The 17104-nt window shown below is 42.5% G+C and overlaps 1 protein-coding gene across 6 annotated transcripts in view; it reads left to right on the forward strand.

Annotated features, from left to right (window-relative positions):
* Positions 1-17104, forward strand: part of PTPRN2 (protein tyrosine phosphatase receptor type N2) — a 914460-nt gene that overhangs the window by 827068 nt on the left and 70288 nt on the right. For all 6 annotated transcript variants that reach the window (XM_053263441.1, XM_053263436.1, XM_053263440.1 and 3 more), the window contains one exon: positions 16600-16747. In XM_053263441.1, the coding sequence (XP_053119416.1) occupies positions 16600-16747 (148 nt within the window). The remainder of the gene's footprint in view (positions 1-16599; positions 16748-17104) is intronic.

Here is a 17104-nt window from a genome sequence, read left to right on the forward strand (position 1 = left end):
AAGGAAAATATGGAAGATGTAGTCATTTGCAAAACACAGGTCCAGTTCCAAAGTATAACCTGCCAACCCAAACTGGTATTTAATGTCAAGAAGGGCCACTTTAAAGTGGTGATTTGCTTCCATGGAGATGACCCTAGGAACGATTCAATCATATGCACACACATAAAGGGTTTATTTCTAACATGAGATCCACATAGCTTGTTCAAATATTCCCTCCTCCCAGTAATTACTTTACTGATGAGGAAATGTGGATTTGGATATTTGGAATGCTGGAGACAGAAACGGCAGTGTATGGTACTGAGTCAGATTATCCCTCTACACAAAGATAAATCACAAAAGTGTTTTATCATATGTGTCCTGTCCTCACTTCTGTGATGACTAAAGAAGACTTCTAATTAAAGCAAGACCTTAGTAAATTATATCAATTAATCTTTGCCGAGGGCATCTGGCAGCTGCCCCACTAAAGCTCCACTTTTTAAAAACTCTTTAAAACTCTTTTTAAAACGTGGCTGGGGGTGGAGCAGTCCTTCTCCCTACTCACCCCTTCCCCGGCAGCAGTGGGGACCAGGAGCAAAGCTGGGCTCATCCATTGGGGCCAGCGTTTTTAAGCAACTGCAAGGTGTGCCTACGCAGTTGAGATGGTTGCAAGCCTGTGATGCCACATTTAGCCCAGATTACCTTGGTGCACCCCGACTGTTCCACCTGACGGTCAGTGACATTCACTGACATTCTCTATTGAGCTTCAAATATCAGTTACAAATGTCAAGTTGAAGGCTCAGGAACTGAACTTTGGTGGGTTCACATGACTCAGCCTGTGGTAGTGCACTCTTCCAGAGAACTGCACTTTGTGCCAATTGTGTGAACCTAAGTTTTTTTCCATCTCTGGCTCTTCCTTACCTAATTTGAAAGTGACAGTTTTGGGGTGATCTGGCTGCCTGACAAATAGCTGCAAAATTGTAGGGGGTCCTAAGGTGTGTATTGTGGTGTTTTTAGTTAACCCATTCCTTCAAACAACCAGCAGCAAGAGCACTGGAGGCAGACTGCACTTGCCTATCTGCAAATAATATCTATCTCATTAAATCATTAATATTCCTGATTCTACTCCACTGCCTTGTCCTTGCATACCACAACTCTTTCCTCTATATTCTACATGTAGCAAGTATAAGAAGCCAGTGTTGGAGACTAAAAGTATGAAGCATTTTGCAAATAAATTCCATGTGTTAAAATAGTAAATCATGTGTAGTTGTGTTTTCTAATAAAATGCCAGTTACAAGAAATGTTTGGAGTGAAATTTTATACTTGGAGAACGTTATCTAGGCAGACTTATGAAATCCTTTGCACAAAATTCCAACATTCACAGTAAAAAACCTAAATTTTATGTTGTGAATCACTATGCAAACTAGGGGGAAAGCTTTTGTACAATTCACAGAATTTGCACAATATGTTTTGGATGACTGGGAGGGCTTGTATAGAATTTATTTATTTAGTACATGTATATACCACCTCATACGAAAAGGTTGTTGGGTGGTTCACAATATAAAACCATTAAAACATTAACATAATTAAAACAATTTAAAATACAATAAAAATTCTCAAACCAAAGCTTTACAACTATAAGCTAAAAAGCCTGACTAAACAGGTATGTTTTTACGTCCTTCTTAAAAACATTCAGAGAAGGGGAAACTCTAATTTCTTTAGGAAACTCTAGAGTCCCAGGACAACTCTAGAAAATGCCCTGTCTTGAGTTGCCACCAACCGAATCAGTGGCAACTGCAACCAGACCTCCCCAGATGATCTTAACAGGCAGTGGGGTTGACGATGAAGAAGAAGGCGCTCTCTTAAATACATCGGACCCAAGCCGTTTAGAGTTTTATAGGTAATAACCATCACTTTGTATTTCACCCAGAAAATTGGCAGCCAGTGTAGTTCTCTTAAAATGGAGGTAATATGTCAGTCAGTATTAGTCTTTGACAAATTTTTAAACATAGTCATATTAATTACATAACTGTAGATTGGATTTAACCATTAGTGAGTACAGTACGATGAACTCGTATTGCAGAAAAACAGAATTTTGCAACTCTGTGTGTGATAGACAAATTCACATCTAAAAGGAAACATTTGATGTAGAATTCTTCTGATCGACCTGGCAGATTATGTAAAAGAGGGTCAATTAACCAATGCCTAAGGTCTATATATAAGGTCTTCAGGCAACCCCAGAGACCAGCCTGGCTGCTGCATTCTGTACCAACTGCAGTTTCCAAACTACGTACAAAGGCAGCCCAACAAAGAGCGCATTGCGGTAGTCAAGTCTGGATGTTACCAGCATATGCACCACTGTTTTAAGGTCATTTATCTCCAGAAATGGATATAAATATAAAGGTGAATCAGTCAAAGCTGATAGCACTCCTGGCCACTGTCTCAACCTGAGAAATAATGGAGATGTTTGGGTCCAGAAGTACTCCCAGACTATGTACCTGCTCTTTCCAGGGGAGTGTAACCCCATCCAGAACAGGCCGTTCTAAACCACTTCCTAAGTCTCAACCTCCCACAATGATTACCTCTGTCTTGCTTGGATTCAGCCTGTTTGTTATCCCCCATCCAGCCCATTACTGCCTCCAGGCAGGCATTTAGTTAGGCCATTTCCTGATGAAGTTGACAAGGAGAAATAGATTTGGGTGTCATCAGCATACTGATAACACCCTGCACCAAATCCTCTGATGATCTCTCCCAGCAGTTTCATATAGATGTTAAAAAGCATTGGAGACAGTATGGAGCCTTGTGGGAGTCCAATCCGGAGCTCTTGTTTTGAAGAGCAACAGTCTCCAAGCGATACCATCTGGAACCTACTCGAGAGGTAGGAGCGGAACCACTGAAAAGCTATACCTCCCACTCCCAACCCCTTCAGGCACCCCAGAAGGATACCATGGTCAATGGTATTGAAAGCCACTGAGAGATCCAAAAGGATCAACAGAGTCACACAGGCCGACCAAGGCTGTCTCAACCCCTTAGCCCACTGAAAACCAGTTTGAAGTGGGTCCAGATAATCTGCTTCCTCCAAGACAGCCTGGAGCTGAGGATACCACCCTCTCAATCAACTTGCCCAACCATGGGAGATTGGATACAGGCCTATTGCCCAGGTCTGAGGGATCCAATGCAGGCCTCTTCAAGAGTGGTCTAATGATTGCCTCCTCGAGACAAGGAGGCATCCAGCCCTCCCTCAGAAGAAGCATGAATGATCTTAACAAGGCCATCTCCAATAACCTTGCTGCTAGATTGTATAAGCCATGTTGGACAAGGGTCGAAAGAACATGTGGTAAGGCACAATGTCCCAAGTATCTTGTCCACATCCTGAGTCATCACAAATTGAAATTGATCTAGTTTAATCACATAAGGAGCTGCTGGACACCTCCAAAATAGACTCTATAGTAACTCTAGCATCTAGTTCAGCTCGACTATGAGAGATTTAATTTGCAAAAAAAATCATTTAAAATGTCACAGCAGGTAACTGATGGATCTAAATCAGGCCTGCTCAACTTAGGCCCCCCAGAGGTTTTTGGACTACAACTCCCATGATCCCCAGCCACAGTAGCCAATAGCCAAGGATTATGGGAGTTGTAGGCCAACATCTGCAGGAGGGCTGAAGTTGAGCAGGCCTGATCTAAATACTTGTTTGGGGAGGAGGGTCATATACTAGCCCTCTCACACCCTTAGACAACTCTGCTGGACATGAACTTGCAGAAGCAATGTGGGCAGAAAAGAACTGTTTCTTTGTTGCACGCCTTGCCAGAGCATAGAGTTTCAAATGCGCTCTGTGTTGTAATTTGTTGGATCTGAGCTGAGTCTTTCTCTGCTTGCGCTTGAGCCATCTACCTTGCTGCTTCAGCCCCTGTAGTTCTTCAGTATACCAAAGCACTAATTTAGAAGTGGATCAGAGAGGGTGCTTAGGAGCAATCATGTCTATTGCACTAGTGAGTTCTTTATTCCAAGTCTGAACCATGGCATCAACAGAATCGCTGGCAGAACCAACCTTAAAACCTTCTAAGGCTTCTTGAAATCCCATTGGATCCAATAGCCTTTTGGGGCAGATCATCTTAATAGGTCCATCATCCCTGTGGAGGAGGGTTGAGGCTGTGAGTCCAACCTTACTTAACCAGATGATGGTCCGTCCATGACACTGGGGAGATCACAGGATTTCCCACCCATGGAACGCCTTGCTGATCAGAGCAAAAAACCAAATTGAGAGTGTGACCAGCAATGTGCGTTGGTTCTGAGACCACTTGGGATAGGCCCATAGTTGTCATGGTTGATATAAACTCCTGAGCTGATCTTGACAAATTGGTCCCAAAGTGAACATTAAAGTCCCCCAGAACTACCTGTCTGGTAGACTCCAACATCAGCTCTGCAACTAAATCAGCCAGCTCAGTTAGGGACTTTGTTGGGCAGCAAGGTGAGCGGTACACCAACAGAAGTCCCAGTCTATCCTTGGCCTCCAGATGTAGGTACACACATTCAATATAGGCCTGTTCCCTGACAGGAACCATGGTAAGGGAGATGTTATGTACCACAGCCACCACTCCTCCCCACCCATGTCCTCTCACCTGCTCTACAACAAAGTATCATGCTGGGAGAAGCTGGGCCAAACTGGACCACTAGCCTCCCCCACCCAGGTCTCTATTATACATGACAGGTCAATTTAGTGTTCAGATTTTTTTTTAGAGGGTTGACAAAGGTTTGAGGTCAAGATAAAGAGTATAAGTAGATTTGATAAGCCAGGAACCATAGTGACTATATTCACTTAGTTACTGTACAATGTTGTATCTTAATTTTCAGACACCAACACGAGTCTATCTGAAATTAATTATGCTAAAAATTTAATTATCCTCTACAATTAATTATGCTAAAAAAGCAACCATATGCTACTTACCAGCATAACTATGCAACCACAAAAATACTAAAGCAGCCCAGCACAGTATACCAGTAACCTACCATAGGCATAAAAATTAGCCCCGTGCTCTCCAGCATTTTTGACTGCCCTAAGTTTGATAGAATATATACATTTTTACTGTCGTTCAGAAGCACCATGTAGATTTACCATAGCAAGACGTTCTACAATTGTGCTGGTATAGCAGAAAAGGCTGTTTTCCATGCCTCTGCCAGAGTTCATAGGGAGAACTATGTTCTCACAAATAAACTGGGCTTAATAATTGTAGGTTAATGCCAACAGCCTGACTGGTTTCCGGAAGCAAACCCATGCAAACAGAAAATAACTTGTGCAATAAGTTCTTTGTGTCCAAAACTTAAAGAAGGTGCACCACTGCATTCTATACCACCTGAATTTATGCTGGTCTTGGACTGTAATAAAGATTATTGATTGATACCAGCTGAATCTTCTGTGCACTCTTCAAGGGAAGCAACAAGTACAGCGAATTACACCATGCTGAGGGGAACAAATAGTGACTTCCCTAAGCACATCTACTGAATGATTTCCTCTTATCTTAAAAGGGAGAAAAAACATGGGAGGATGGAAGGGAAGATTTGTACATTGAGATTGGGGGGGGGGGCGGTCCTCAACACCCAATAACTTGAGGCACAGTGGATGTGATTGCCAAATGCAAGTGGTGGTTGAACACAAAGACTCTAGGATCCAAATATAAACAAAGTCTGTGCTAGTCAAGGCTTTACCATTTGGTTATGTTTCCATTACCATTAATAATGTTTTACACTTTGGTTACTATAAAAACAGCAGTTCTTCACCATGAACAGGTGTTTTCAGTTACAATACATTTAAGAGACTATTGTGTATTCCCATATTTTAGTACCAAGGACAGCACCCCTGTTAATATTGGGGGCAGAGTCTTCACATTACAGCGTGATACAGTCGTCCTTGTTCTGACAGAACATCCAAAAACAGCCTCCTTGGCTATTAAAGTACTAAAACTGGAAGTGTAAGAAGTGTATCAGCAGATAAAGTATTCAGAAGCGTAGGAGTTTGGCACTACCCTTGCTGATTTTGCACAACAGTTGCTGTGCCTCCTGCTAATCCTACTGAGTTCGTTTGGAGTCAAAACAATCGGCATGGTGATTGGCATAGTTCCTACATCATTTGTGGATGCCAAGCATGCAGATTCAGTGTCTGATGTAAATCATTATGTTGGAATCACTTTGAGGATTTGATTCCAGCATGAAGGCAGGAAGCATGGATCCAAACTCCATCATCTTCCTTACATTGTGCTGCAGCTGCAGTATCTAGGGATGTGCACGAACCGGTTCAGTGGTCTATTCACAGACTGCCGAACCGGTTAAAAAGTCAGGCATTTCAGCTGGTTCGGAGGCAGGGAGGGGGTTGCTTTAAGGAGTGGGGAGAGTGTCCTTACCTCCCCCGCTGTGTTTCCCCTGCCGGCGCTATTGTCAAAATCGCTGGCGTGGGGTGGCTGTATACTCTTTTGCTGCCCTGGTCAGTGTTAATACTGGAAGTTGCTGGCAATTTCATAAATGTGAAGTTGGGGGGGGGGTTGCCCCAGTGTGCCTCATTTTACACTTGCTTACACTGAACTGCATTTGCCATTTTGTCGCCAACTCCCCCAGTTCGGAGAGAACTTTTTGCAGCTCCTCACAATCAGTTTTGGATTTCACTGCCCTAAATAGTTTGGTGTCATCTGCAAATTTGGCCACTTTGCAGCTTACCCCAACTTCTAGATCATTTATGAACAAGTTAAAGAACACTGGTCCCAGCACCAATCCCTGGGGGACCACACTTCCTACCTACCTCCATTGTGAAAACTGTCCATTTATTCCTACTCTGTTTCCTGTCCTTGAACCAGTTACCAATCCACACATGGACCTGTCCCCTTATTCCATTATTGCTAAGTTTACTCAAAAGCCTTTGGTGGGGAACTTTCTCAAAAGCTTTTTGGAAGTCCAAGTATACCTGTTGAGACTTTCAAAGAATTAACAGTTAGTGAGGCAAGACTTTCCCTTGCAGAAGCCATGTTGGTTCTCCTTCAGCATGGCCTTTTCTTCTATATGTTTAACAGTTTTGTCCTTAAGTATGCTTTCCATCAATTCACCTAACACTGGTTAAGCTGACCAGCCTGTAATTTCCCAGGTCCCCCTATTTGAAAATTGGAGTTACATTGGGTACTTTCCAGTCCTCTGGTACAGAGCTTGATTGTAGGGACATGTTACTAGGGATGTGCACAAAACATCCCTGTGTTTGTGCACACACATCCCTTGTGTGTGCACAAAACATCCTGAACATTGCCTGGTTCGGTTCAAATTTGAACCAGGTTTGAACCAAAGTGGGGAGGTTTGGTGTTGGTTTTGCTCGAACCCCCCTTTGGTTCATTTCAAATTTGAACCTGGTCCAAACTGGTTTGAGCCTCCAAAACTGGGTAGGATGGTAGGCACCCATGGGTGCCAACTACCACCCAAACCCCAAAGCAATCAGACACTCCTATAATTTTTAATGAATTTTTGAAATTTTTATTATTGCCCATTATTCCCTATGTGGAGTACCTAGGGGCTAAAAACTGGGGGGGGGGGGGTAGGCACCCGGGTTGCCTACCATCCACCAACCCCCAAGGCAACCGGACACTTCTCTGATTATTGGTGAATTGTTGAAGTATTTTTCAATTTTTGTATTCCTCCCATAGGGAATAATAAGGATTTGAAGATGCCCCATTCCCCACCTTGGGGTGTGTGTGTGTGCCAGAACACTCCAAAGTGGGTCTGCGGGCACGGTAGGACTGGCCCCCACCCCCCAGCATCCCCAAGTTGATAGGATTCATTGTTGATTAATCAGGAATTTTTAAAGAATTAATTTTTGGCTCCATAGACATGCATTGGCTCAATAGGAAACCATTGCCTGAGCCTTTCCATTCAGTAAGAATACTGTGTTCCCTTTCACCTTAATAGCTTAATTGCTTTGACCGGAACTCAGAGTTCAGAGCAATAAGCAATTAAGGACAGTAGGTGAAAAAGCACTCTGTTATTTCCCATGGAGCCAATGCATGTCTATGGAGCCAAAAATCAATTCTTTAAAAATTCATAAATAAATAATAATTCTTATTAACTTGGGGGTGCCTGCAGGGAGTTGAGGCAAGCCATGCCATGCCCCCAGACCCACTTTGGGTGCTCTGGCACCCCCCCCAAAGGTGGGAAATGGGGCATCCTCAAATTCCCATTATTCCCTATGGGAAGAATACAAAAATTGAAAAATACTTCAACAATTCACCAATAATCAGATAATTGTCCAATTGCCTTGGGGTTTGATAGGTGGTAGGAAACCCTGGGTGCCTACCATCCACCCCCCCTTTTTTTCCCCCTAGGTACTCCATATATGGAATAATGGGCAGTAATAAAAAATTTCAAAAATTCATTAAAAATCGTAGGAGTGTCCGATTGCTTTGGGGTTTGGGTGGTAGCTGGCGCCCATGGGTGCCTACCACCCTACTCAGTTTTGGAGGTTCAAACCAGTTTGAACCAGGTTCAAATTCAAAATGAACTAAGGGGGGTTTGAGCAAAACCAACACCAAACCTCCCCACTTTGGTTCAAACCTGGTTCGAATTCGAACCGAACCAGGCAATGTTCAGGATGTTTTGTGCACACACAAGGGATGTTTCAGTTTCTGGATACGTACAAAGGCAGCCGCACATAGAGTGCATTGCAGTAGTTGGGTCTGGAGGGTACCAGCATATGTACCACTGTTCTGAGGTTGTTTATCTTTATTTATTTATTAGATTTATATACTGCCTTTCCAATACGGCTCAGGGCGGTTCACAACATGATAAAAACAATTAAAAACAAATTAACAATTAAAATCAAACTATTAAAACACAATAAAACCAATAAAACAGCTAAAAGCCCTGAAAATCAGGGCAACAATTTAAAACAGTTTAAAACAATTAATCATTTAAAACTCTGGAAGGCCAGGCCAAATAAGTACATTTTAAGGGCTCTCTTGAAGGACAGCAATGATCTCAGATTACAAATTTCTGCCGGGAGTACATTCCATAGCCCAGCAGCAGCTACAGAGAAGGCCCGCCTCTGCGTCGCCACCAGACGAACTGGTGGCAACCGGAGATGGACCTCCTCAGATGACCTTAACGTGCGGTGGGGATCATGTAAAAGAAGGCGCTCTCTTAGATCTTGAGAAATAGACACAGCTGGTGAATCAGCCAGGTAATAGAAAGCAGCTCTGGCCACTGCCTCAACCTGGAACAGCAGGGAGAAGTTTAGATCCAGAAGCACCCCCAAACTGTGTACTGTCAGATCAAAATCGTCTCCCAGTTTCTGAACCTGCACAATACGTCTCATCCAGATTTAGTCTCATCCAGCCCAACATTGCATCCAGGCAAGCGTTTAGGGAGATTATGTCATCTCCTGATAGTATTCACATGGAGAAATAGATTTAAGTGGCATCAGCATACTGACAGCACCCTGCACCAAATCTCCTGATGATCCTTTCCAGCAGTTTCATGTAGATGTTTAAAAGCATTTGAGACAGTATGGAGCCCTGGGGGACATCATATGAAAGTTCAGATTTTGAAGAGCGACCGTCTCCAAGGGACACCATCTGGAATCTTCCCGAGAGGTAGGAGTAGAGCCACTGCAAAGCAGTGCCTCCAAACCTGTCAGATGCTCCAGAGGGATACTATGGTCAATGGTATCGAAAGCTGCCAAGAGATCCAAAAGGACCAACAGAATCACACTCCTTCTATCAGTTCCTAATTGGAGATCATCCTTCAGGCCAACCGAGGCAGTCTCCACCCCACAGCCTGCCCCAAAACCAGTTTGAAATGGGTCTAGATAATCAGTTTCTTCCAAGACTGCCTGGAGTTGGGAGGCCTCCACCCTCTCAATTACCTTGCCCAACCATGGAACATTGGAGACATGTCTTTAGTTGATTAACTCTGAGGAATCCGATACAGACTTCTTCAGAAGAGGCCTAATGATTGCCTCCTTAAGGCAAGGAGGCATCCTGCCCTCCCTCAGAGAAGCATTTACAATATCTACTAGGCCTTCTACAACAACCCCACTGCGAGATAGTATAAGCCATGTCAGACAACAGTCAAGAGAACAGGTGGTGACTGCACCATTCCAAACAGCTTGTCCACATCTTCAGGAGTCACAAACGGAAACTGAGCCATCCTAACCACCATTATGGTAACCACCATTTGAAACTGCTTTGAGAAAAGTGTGTGAGAGAGATTTGGAAAGATGGAGTGAGTGTGTGTGTGTGTGTGTGTGTGTGTGTGTGTGTGAGAGAGAGAGAGAGAGAGAGAGAGAGAGAGAGAGAGAGAGAGAGAGAGAGAGAGAGAGAGCTTGGAAAAATGGATTGTGGCATCCTAATTACTGAATGGGTTTTAGATTGATTGATTAATTGATTGATAAATTTATATACCACCTTTCATTCAAACAACCCCAAGGCAGTTCACAGAAAAATTAAAACAATATTATAAAAATATACAATTAAAATATTAAGTTAAAATATAAAAACATCAATCTGACTAATGATTTAAAATACAAGCATAACCATACAAAATACAATATACAAAGAGGCAGCAGTAGAGACAATCATATAAAAGCCTGGGTAAAAAGCCAAGATTTAACATGCTTTCAAAAAATTGTGATGGAGACTGAGGAGCGAATAGCCACCGGGAGAGCATTCCAAAGTCTGGAGGCAGCAACAGAGAAGGCCCTTTCCCAAATGCACAATAGCCAAGCCTCCCTCATTGTCGGCACCCGAAGCAGAGCCCCCTCAGCCGACCTTATCAAGTTGATGAGTCCGTACTCCTTTATTAAGCTTAAAGTGCCAGGAATTCCTAGACATAGCTAAATTTCTATCAAAATTAATTTAGGAGTTGTGGTTGCTTGGAGAACTAGAGATTAGATTCCATGACCTAGGTATGAGAAGGATATCTAACCTGTCATTGAAAGGCTTGTTTTCTTTTAGTTTTCTGGCTACCTGCCAAAATCTTAATTTTCTCAGCAATTTTAGTTTAGACTGAAATTCATTTAAAATTCTGGATTTGGTAACCGGGTTTCTTGGAAGAATGGCTATGTAGTGCAAAACATTTTTGCAAAGCACTGCATGGATTTGATAATTATATACCAAGGCAAATTTTTGATGACACATGCCATGGTTCGTCTTAGGCTTTGAATGTGTGGCAGCTTTCCATGCTGTATGCAGTCAGAAGTGAAAGGAACAGACCAAGCATTTCCTGCTTTCCCCATGCTGCAGCCACGGACTCTGTGAACAGCATGAGTGTGTGGAGGTGGGCAGACACTACCATTCCACATGCGGACTGTGGAAATGAACCCCACTGTCTGTGAATGCAGCCTGGAATGGCCAGAACCCATTTCCCTAATTATGGTGGCCCTTGTTTCCAGCTGCCACATTTCCAGAAATGAAATACAGATGACCAGCTTATCACATGGGAAATAATTTTCTGCTGTGATCAAAACTGCCTAGAAACACAGGTTTTGGCAGTATTAAAATGCTCTAAATAAATAAACGGGGTAGCCTTACTGCTTGGCAAGGATCCTTAAAATTATCACATGAAAATGTGTGGCAGGAATAAGTTTAGGCTATTTGTTTAATAATACAGACGCAACTGTGGTAGAAAACACCATCCAGGCTACTAAGGGCTGTAGCTACCACCAAGCCTGGTTCTCAGAGGGATTGCAGTGGGGAAGCAACCTGCCTAGAGAGCAGGAGGCTGTTGGTTCAAGTCCCCGCTAGTGTGTTTCCCAGAATATGGGAAACTCCTATATCGCAGTGGCGATATAGGAATGTACTGAAAGGCATCATCTCATACTGCATGGGAGAAGGCAATGGTAAACGCCTCCTGTATTCTACCAAGAAAACTACAAGGCTCTGTGGTCGCCAGGACTCAGAGTTGACACCAACTTGATGGCACAAGCTTTCCTTTCTTTGCAGGCATGAACTGGCCCACTGAATTGCAAAGTGCAGTATGGAACAGGGTTCCTTTATGCACTAGTCACACAACAGGGAATATTTCAAGAAATGCAGCTTTTTTCCACTGTTCTACGCTGTATTTGTTAGTGTTCGTTCCTCTCTTCAGCTTTTGAAGACACAGGAACTTGTTGGGTATTGAATTTGTCAACCCCTCTTCAGAGCTACATAAATCAATGCAAAATTTCAAAGGCAGAGCCAGGTGTTCCCACAAACTTTAATTTACAGCAATACAGATGCAAGGGCTTACTAGCCCAATGAAAACCAGATGCAGTTTAAGCTTTGAAGATGTTGTATAACTTTTGTTTTCACAAAGGATTGTGTTATAATCTCTGAAAATCTCTCTTAATAAGTGTGTCGTATTTTATATGTGCCAAATGTCTTTTATTCTAATGGGATAATTCTTTCATATCAAAATAATACTGTACCATGGCACCTTTTAGAACCACCAAAGTCATAGCTGTCACTATCATATATACCAGCATTTCCTCCCAGCCCTCATTGAAACAAATATTATAATCCAAAATATCTCATTGGTGTTAAATATATACTTGTACTGCATTTTTCTCACTTTTGTAAATGGATGTTTTCTGCTTGAATGCCCTTGGCAGACTTGATTTCCATAAACCAGCTCACAAATGTCTGTGAATGTTTTACAGACAATTATTCTATATATAAAACAGAATTTTAATTCCAAAAAACATATGTTTTCATTTCCAAGGGATACCCATCTTGATTTCTTGATTGTATAGTTACAAGGATGTGATAATTTCACTAAAGCGATGGAAATGAAAAACACATCAATGTATTTCCATTTCTGGTAGAAGAGACATGACAGTAACATAAGCTGCAATCCTAGCCATATTTACTTGTAGACAAGTTTCACAGAAATCCATGAACTGTTTGTGTTTAGACCCAAGTTGATATTGGGCAGGAGTCAATATTGGCAAGTTAGCACTTTTGAAATAAATGAGAAAGATTAAATGAATTTTATTGGGACTTAGTCATGATTAAACTTAGTCTGGATCTTGTCCATAGGAACTGCCACAATGATCAACCCATGGTAGCCAACCAGATGTGTGTTATGGAATCTCAGTGGACACAATAGCAATATCCATAACCTGTCATAGCATCTGGTAATCCAAACAAACTACACCCACCCACACCCACCCAGTGGGGCTATTGACACGCTCTGGCAAAACTGGGCTAAGGATGTCCAGACCGGTTTTGTCTGTGCATGAGAACTGCCGGAAGCCACGTAGCTCCCAGCAGCATCACGGTGGCAAATCCTGTAGGAAGCCCCAGCTGTTAGCCAGGGTTAAGGGTGCGAGTATGCTCTTACCTTGACTACCTGATCATGTGTCAGTGCCACATGCCTCTGCACGGCACCTACACATGAGAAGCCTCCCAGCCTGCATCAGGAAGCTCCCAATAATGCACATTGCACTTGCACGGTCCATTGTGGGAGTACTGCGGCCTCCCGGCTGCCAGTAGCAGCCGGAGAATTTCTGGGTGAGCAATCTGCTCACCCAGCCAGAAAACAAGTACCGTCTGAGGAGGGATGTGAGCATTTTAAGGCTTCCTCCCCTGCAGTATGGAGCCCTTTCTCCCTGATTGTGAGGAAAGACTCTATGTGTCCTTGTATGGCCATCACAGCAGCCTGTTGCATTTAGATTCATGTTTTGTGATATATAATGTTAATAAGTAATACTTACTTATATTTATACTTAATGAATGACTCTTCTTTATAAGGAAGATAGTCAGTCTGTCCCTGTTGAGTATCCAACATGAACCTTCTCCAGTTCTTTTGTATCCTTCTCTTTGAGGCTCTAGTAAAGCTGGAATTATTATTTTTTTACAGATCTTCTGAGATTTGAAGTAATTTATTCCTTTTGGTTATGAGGATATGCAAGAGCAAGATGACATAGATACAACTGAATTTGTGGAAGGAAGTTGTCTCATATACTTGGAGAAGTTGATATTGTCAAGGAGTTAATTAGTTTGGTGTGGGGCTGTGTGATCCAAGGTTAAACAGTGGCTAGATTTGTATGCTGAGAATCTAAACATACAACAGGAAAAAAGCAGAGTTCAAATCCCTGGGATATTTATTATGAAAAAGCTGAACACATATTTTCATACTTATTGAACCCTTAGATTTTCACTCCACCCGCTTTTATTTCTTGCATTATTGTTCAGTTTATTTTGCTACTTCTTTGTGCAAACTCTTATGGCCTCTTACCAGCAAAGGCTGAAATTATTTTATCTGTTGCATTTGAAAAACCAGAAACATTGTTATAAAGCTATATATTTTCATGTTGTGTTTAAAATATTGTATTTAACAACTCCTGCATGCCTTAGTGTGTTGTTTTCATTATGCTAATGTGAACTCTGTAAATGAACATGTGTGTGTGTAGCGGATTACAAGCCTTTGTCTCAGAGCAAGCCCATGTGAGGGGAAGAAAAATGCTGAATCATCCCCCCTATGCTTTCTGAGGAAAAGTTTCTCCCCAAACCTTACTATAATCTAGCTGGATGTAGGCTGCCACCACCACCCAATTATCAGCAGAGTTTACCACCACCACCACCACCAGACTTGGTTGGAAATCCAAGAGAAAACCCTCCTTCTTTTGCTATTGGAGAAGTATACAAAAACTGTCCATGTGCAAGCTTACACATGGTGAGAAAACTGGTAGTTGCTGGATGTATGAGGCGTGTTGTACCAGAGAAACCTCCTTCCTGCCTCCCCCTTTCCTGAGTTAAAAATCCACTCAAAGAGGCTTGCAAAATGCAAAGAACCAAAAGGGGGGGGACTTTATTCAGATGCTACAGATTGTTTCGGTCTGAGACTCTCTCAGCTTTTAGTTACAGGTAAAAGAAATACTCAGTAGGTTACAAGAATATTTTAAAAAGCATCCCAGATGATGATGGGGTGTCACACTTTAAAAATCGTGGTTACCCAGTTGCAAAGAACATGGATGTAAGAAAATACAAATGCACCTTTAAAAGCTTACAGATAGAATAGATACATCTTAGATACATACATCTTAGAACAGGGATTTACAAAGCACACAAAAGAAATATAAGTTTCTAACACAAAATCTGACTAACAAACTGTTCCCTAGGCTAAATCCCTTTTTCCTTGAAAACTCACCCACCATCTGATGAAAATCAAGCTTCCTGCAATCCTGTCTCTCAATGTTCTGTAGAGGATCTTCATGAGCCAGTGTGGTGTAGTGGTTAGAGTGCTGGACTAGGACCGGGGAGACCCGAGTTCAAATCCTCATTCAGCCATGATACTAGCTGGGTGACTCTGGGCCAGTCACTTCTCTCTCAGCCTAACCTACTTCACAGGGTTGTTGTAAGGAGAAACTCAAGTATGTAGTACACCGCTCTGGGCTCCTTGGAGGAAGAGCGGGATATAAATGTAAAAATAAAATAAATAAATAAATGAGAGAAATCTCCAGGCTAGTTTTTGACCATGAGGGAGCAAAACTCCATTGTTCCCCACTAAGCCTTTCCGCCCATGCTTCTCTCACCTCTAGCCTAGCTCCTTCTAACAAAGGAATCTTCTCTTCCTTCTCATGGCTCTCTAGGTCCCACCCACCTGGTATACTGATTGGCTGATCCCTGGAGTTCACCAGCCTGTCAGTCAGGACAGGGTTCACTTCCAGTTAACCTTTTAGGGGAGAGGAGGGGCTGGTCAGTGGCTGATCATTACAGTGTGTGTGGGCGGGGGCGGGAGTAACCATGTGTATGAATGAGGCAGAAATATGCACACTCTTATCAATAGTCCTCTCTATTGACTGGTGACCACAAAGAGCTTGATTTCCTGGGGTTGCTTCATAGCCTGAAGCTGATTCAAGGAAGGAGTTTCAGGTGTGATTGACTAGGAGTAGGCATATGATAGTCTTCTAACCCATGTCAATATTTCTTTGGTCTCTCTGAACTACTGGAGAACTTCAGCTTGTTGTTGCTTACACCCGATACCCACCAATTTGTTCTGTACTGTCTTATCACTAATGACTCTTGATTGCCTTATTCACTCCTGTTCATTTGAACACTACTTTTGCCTTGCCCATCGAAACTTGGGATTACACAGAAGTTGGGAAAGCAGAAGAGCTGGTGCTTCTGGTTTCTGCTTCTCCACCACCACTGCTACCACTATAATGTCCAAAGTGGAGCATCACAGGTTTTGCTCCAGGCAAGCCTTGGAGCTGATGAATCTTGCCACATTGTTGAATTGCTCTGATTTTTATTTCAGAGCTGCATAAAAGGCCAGGAGCTAGAGAGTTAATTTAGGTGCACTAAAGCGTTCGGGAATTCCTGACTTGAAACAAATTTCTTGTTGGTTCCCCTCCTGCCCCCTTTGAGCAGGAGAACATCCTCTTGCTACCTCAGCAAGCTGTTTTTGGAAGTCCTTTGAGGTTCAAAACTGGGTTGCTTCGTAGGCTGCTGTTTGAGAAGTTCCAAAGCTCCCTTAGGCATGCAGCACTAGTCGAGCATTCTGCTGGATCGACACCAAAGTATTGCAGTACTCTTGAGCTCATTCACATGTTAATATGAGAAGCCCAGAGTCAGGCATGTAAGGAGCATTGCCTCTGATGAAATCTTTTCATTTCAGTCATATATGGAAGACCACTTGAAGAACAAAAATCGTCTGGAGAAGGAGTGGGAAGCCCTTTGTGCTTATCAAGCTGAGCCCAATGCAACTACCATTGCTCATAAGGAAGAAAATGTCCAGAAGAACCGTTCACAGGACGTAGTAGCATGTATGTATAGTTTAAATTGAGTGGGTTATTTATTGCTTTCTCCTTTGCCTACTGCTGCAAAACATTACATGATCAATAAAAGACAGGCAAGGAAATGTGTGCTCAAATGTTTGCTGCTATGTATTTGAAAATCCTGGCAGTAGACATTAACATACTTTATCTCACCATGTGGTCCAGATCTTTTATAATGTGTTCTGACTGCAAAATGTGTGGTCACTCTGCACTACTTCTCAGCATAATGATAATAGCAAGTGCAGTTTTGTGTAAGGGCATTATTTTCAACAATACACATGCAGTTTCTGCAGATGGCCAATAATGTTGCTCTTTCGGAAGGAAGAATTTTGGCTTGGCTTATAG

The sequence above is a fragment of the Hemicordylus capensis genome, chromosome 6 (assembly GCF_027244095.1).
Source record: "Hemicordylus capensis ecotype Gifberg chromosome 6, rHemCap1.1.pri, whole genome shotgun sequence".
In the NCBI taxonomy this organism is placed as follows: domain Eukaryota; kingdom Metazoa; phylum Chordata; class Lepidosauria; order Squamata; family Cordylidae; genus Hemicordylus; species Hemicordylus capensis.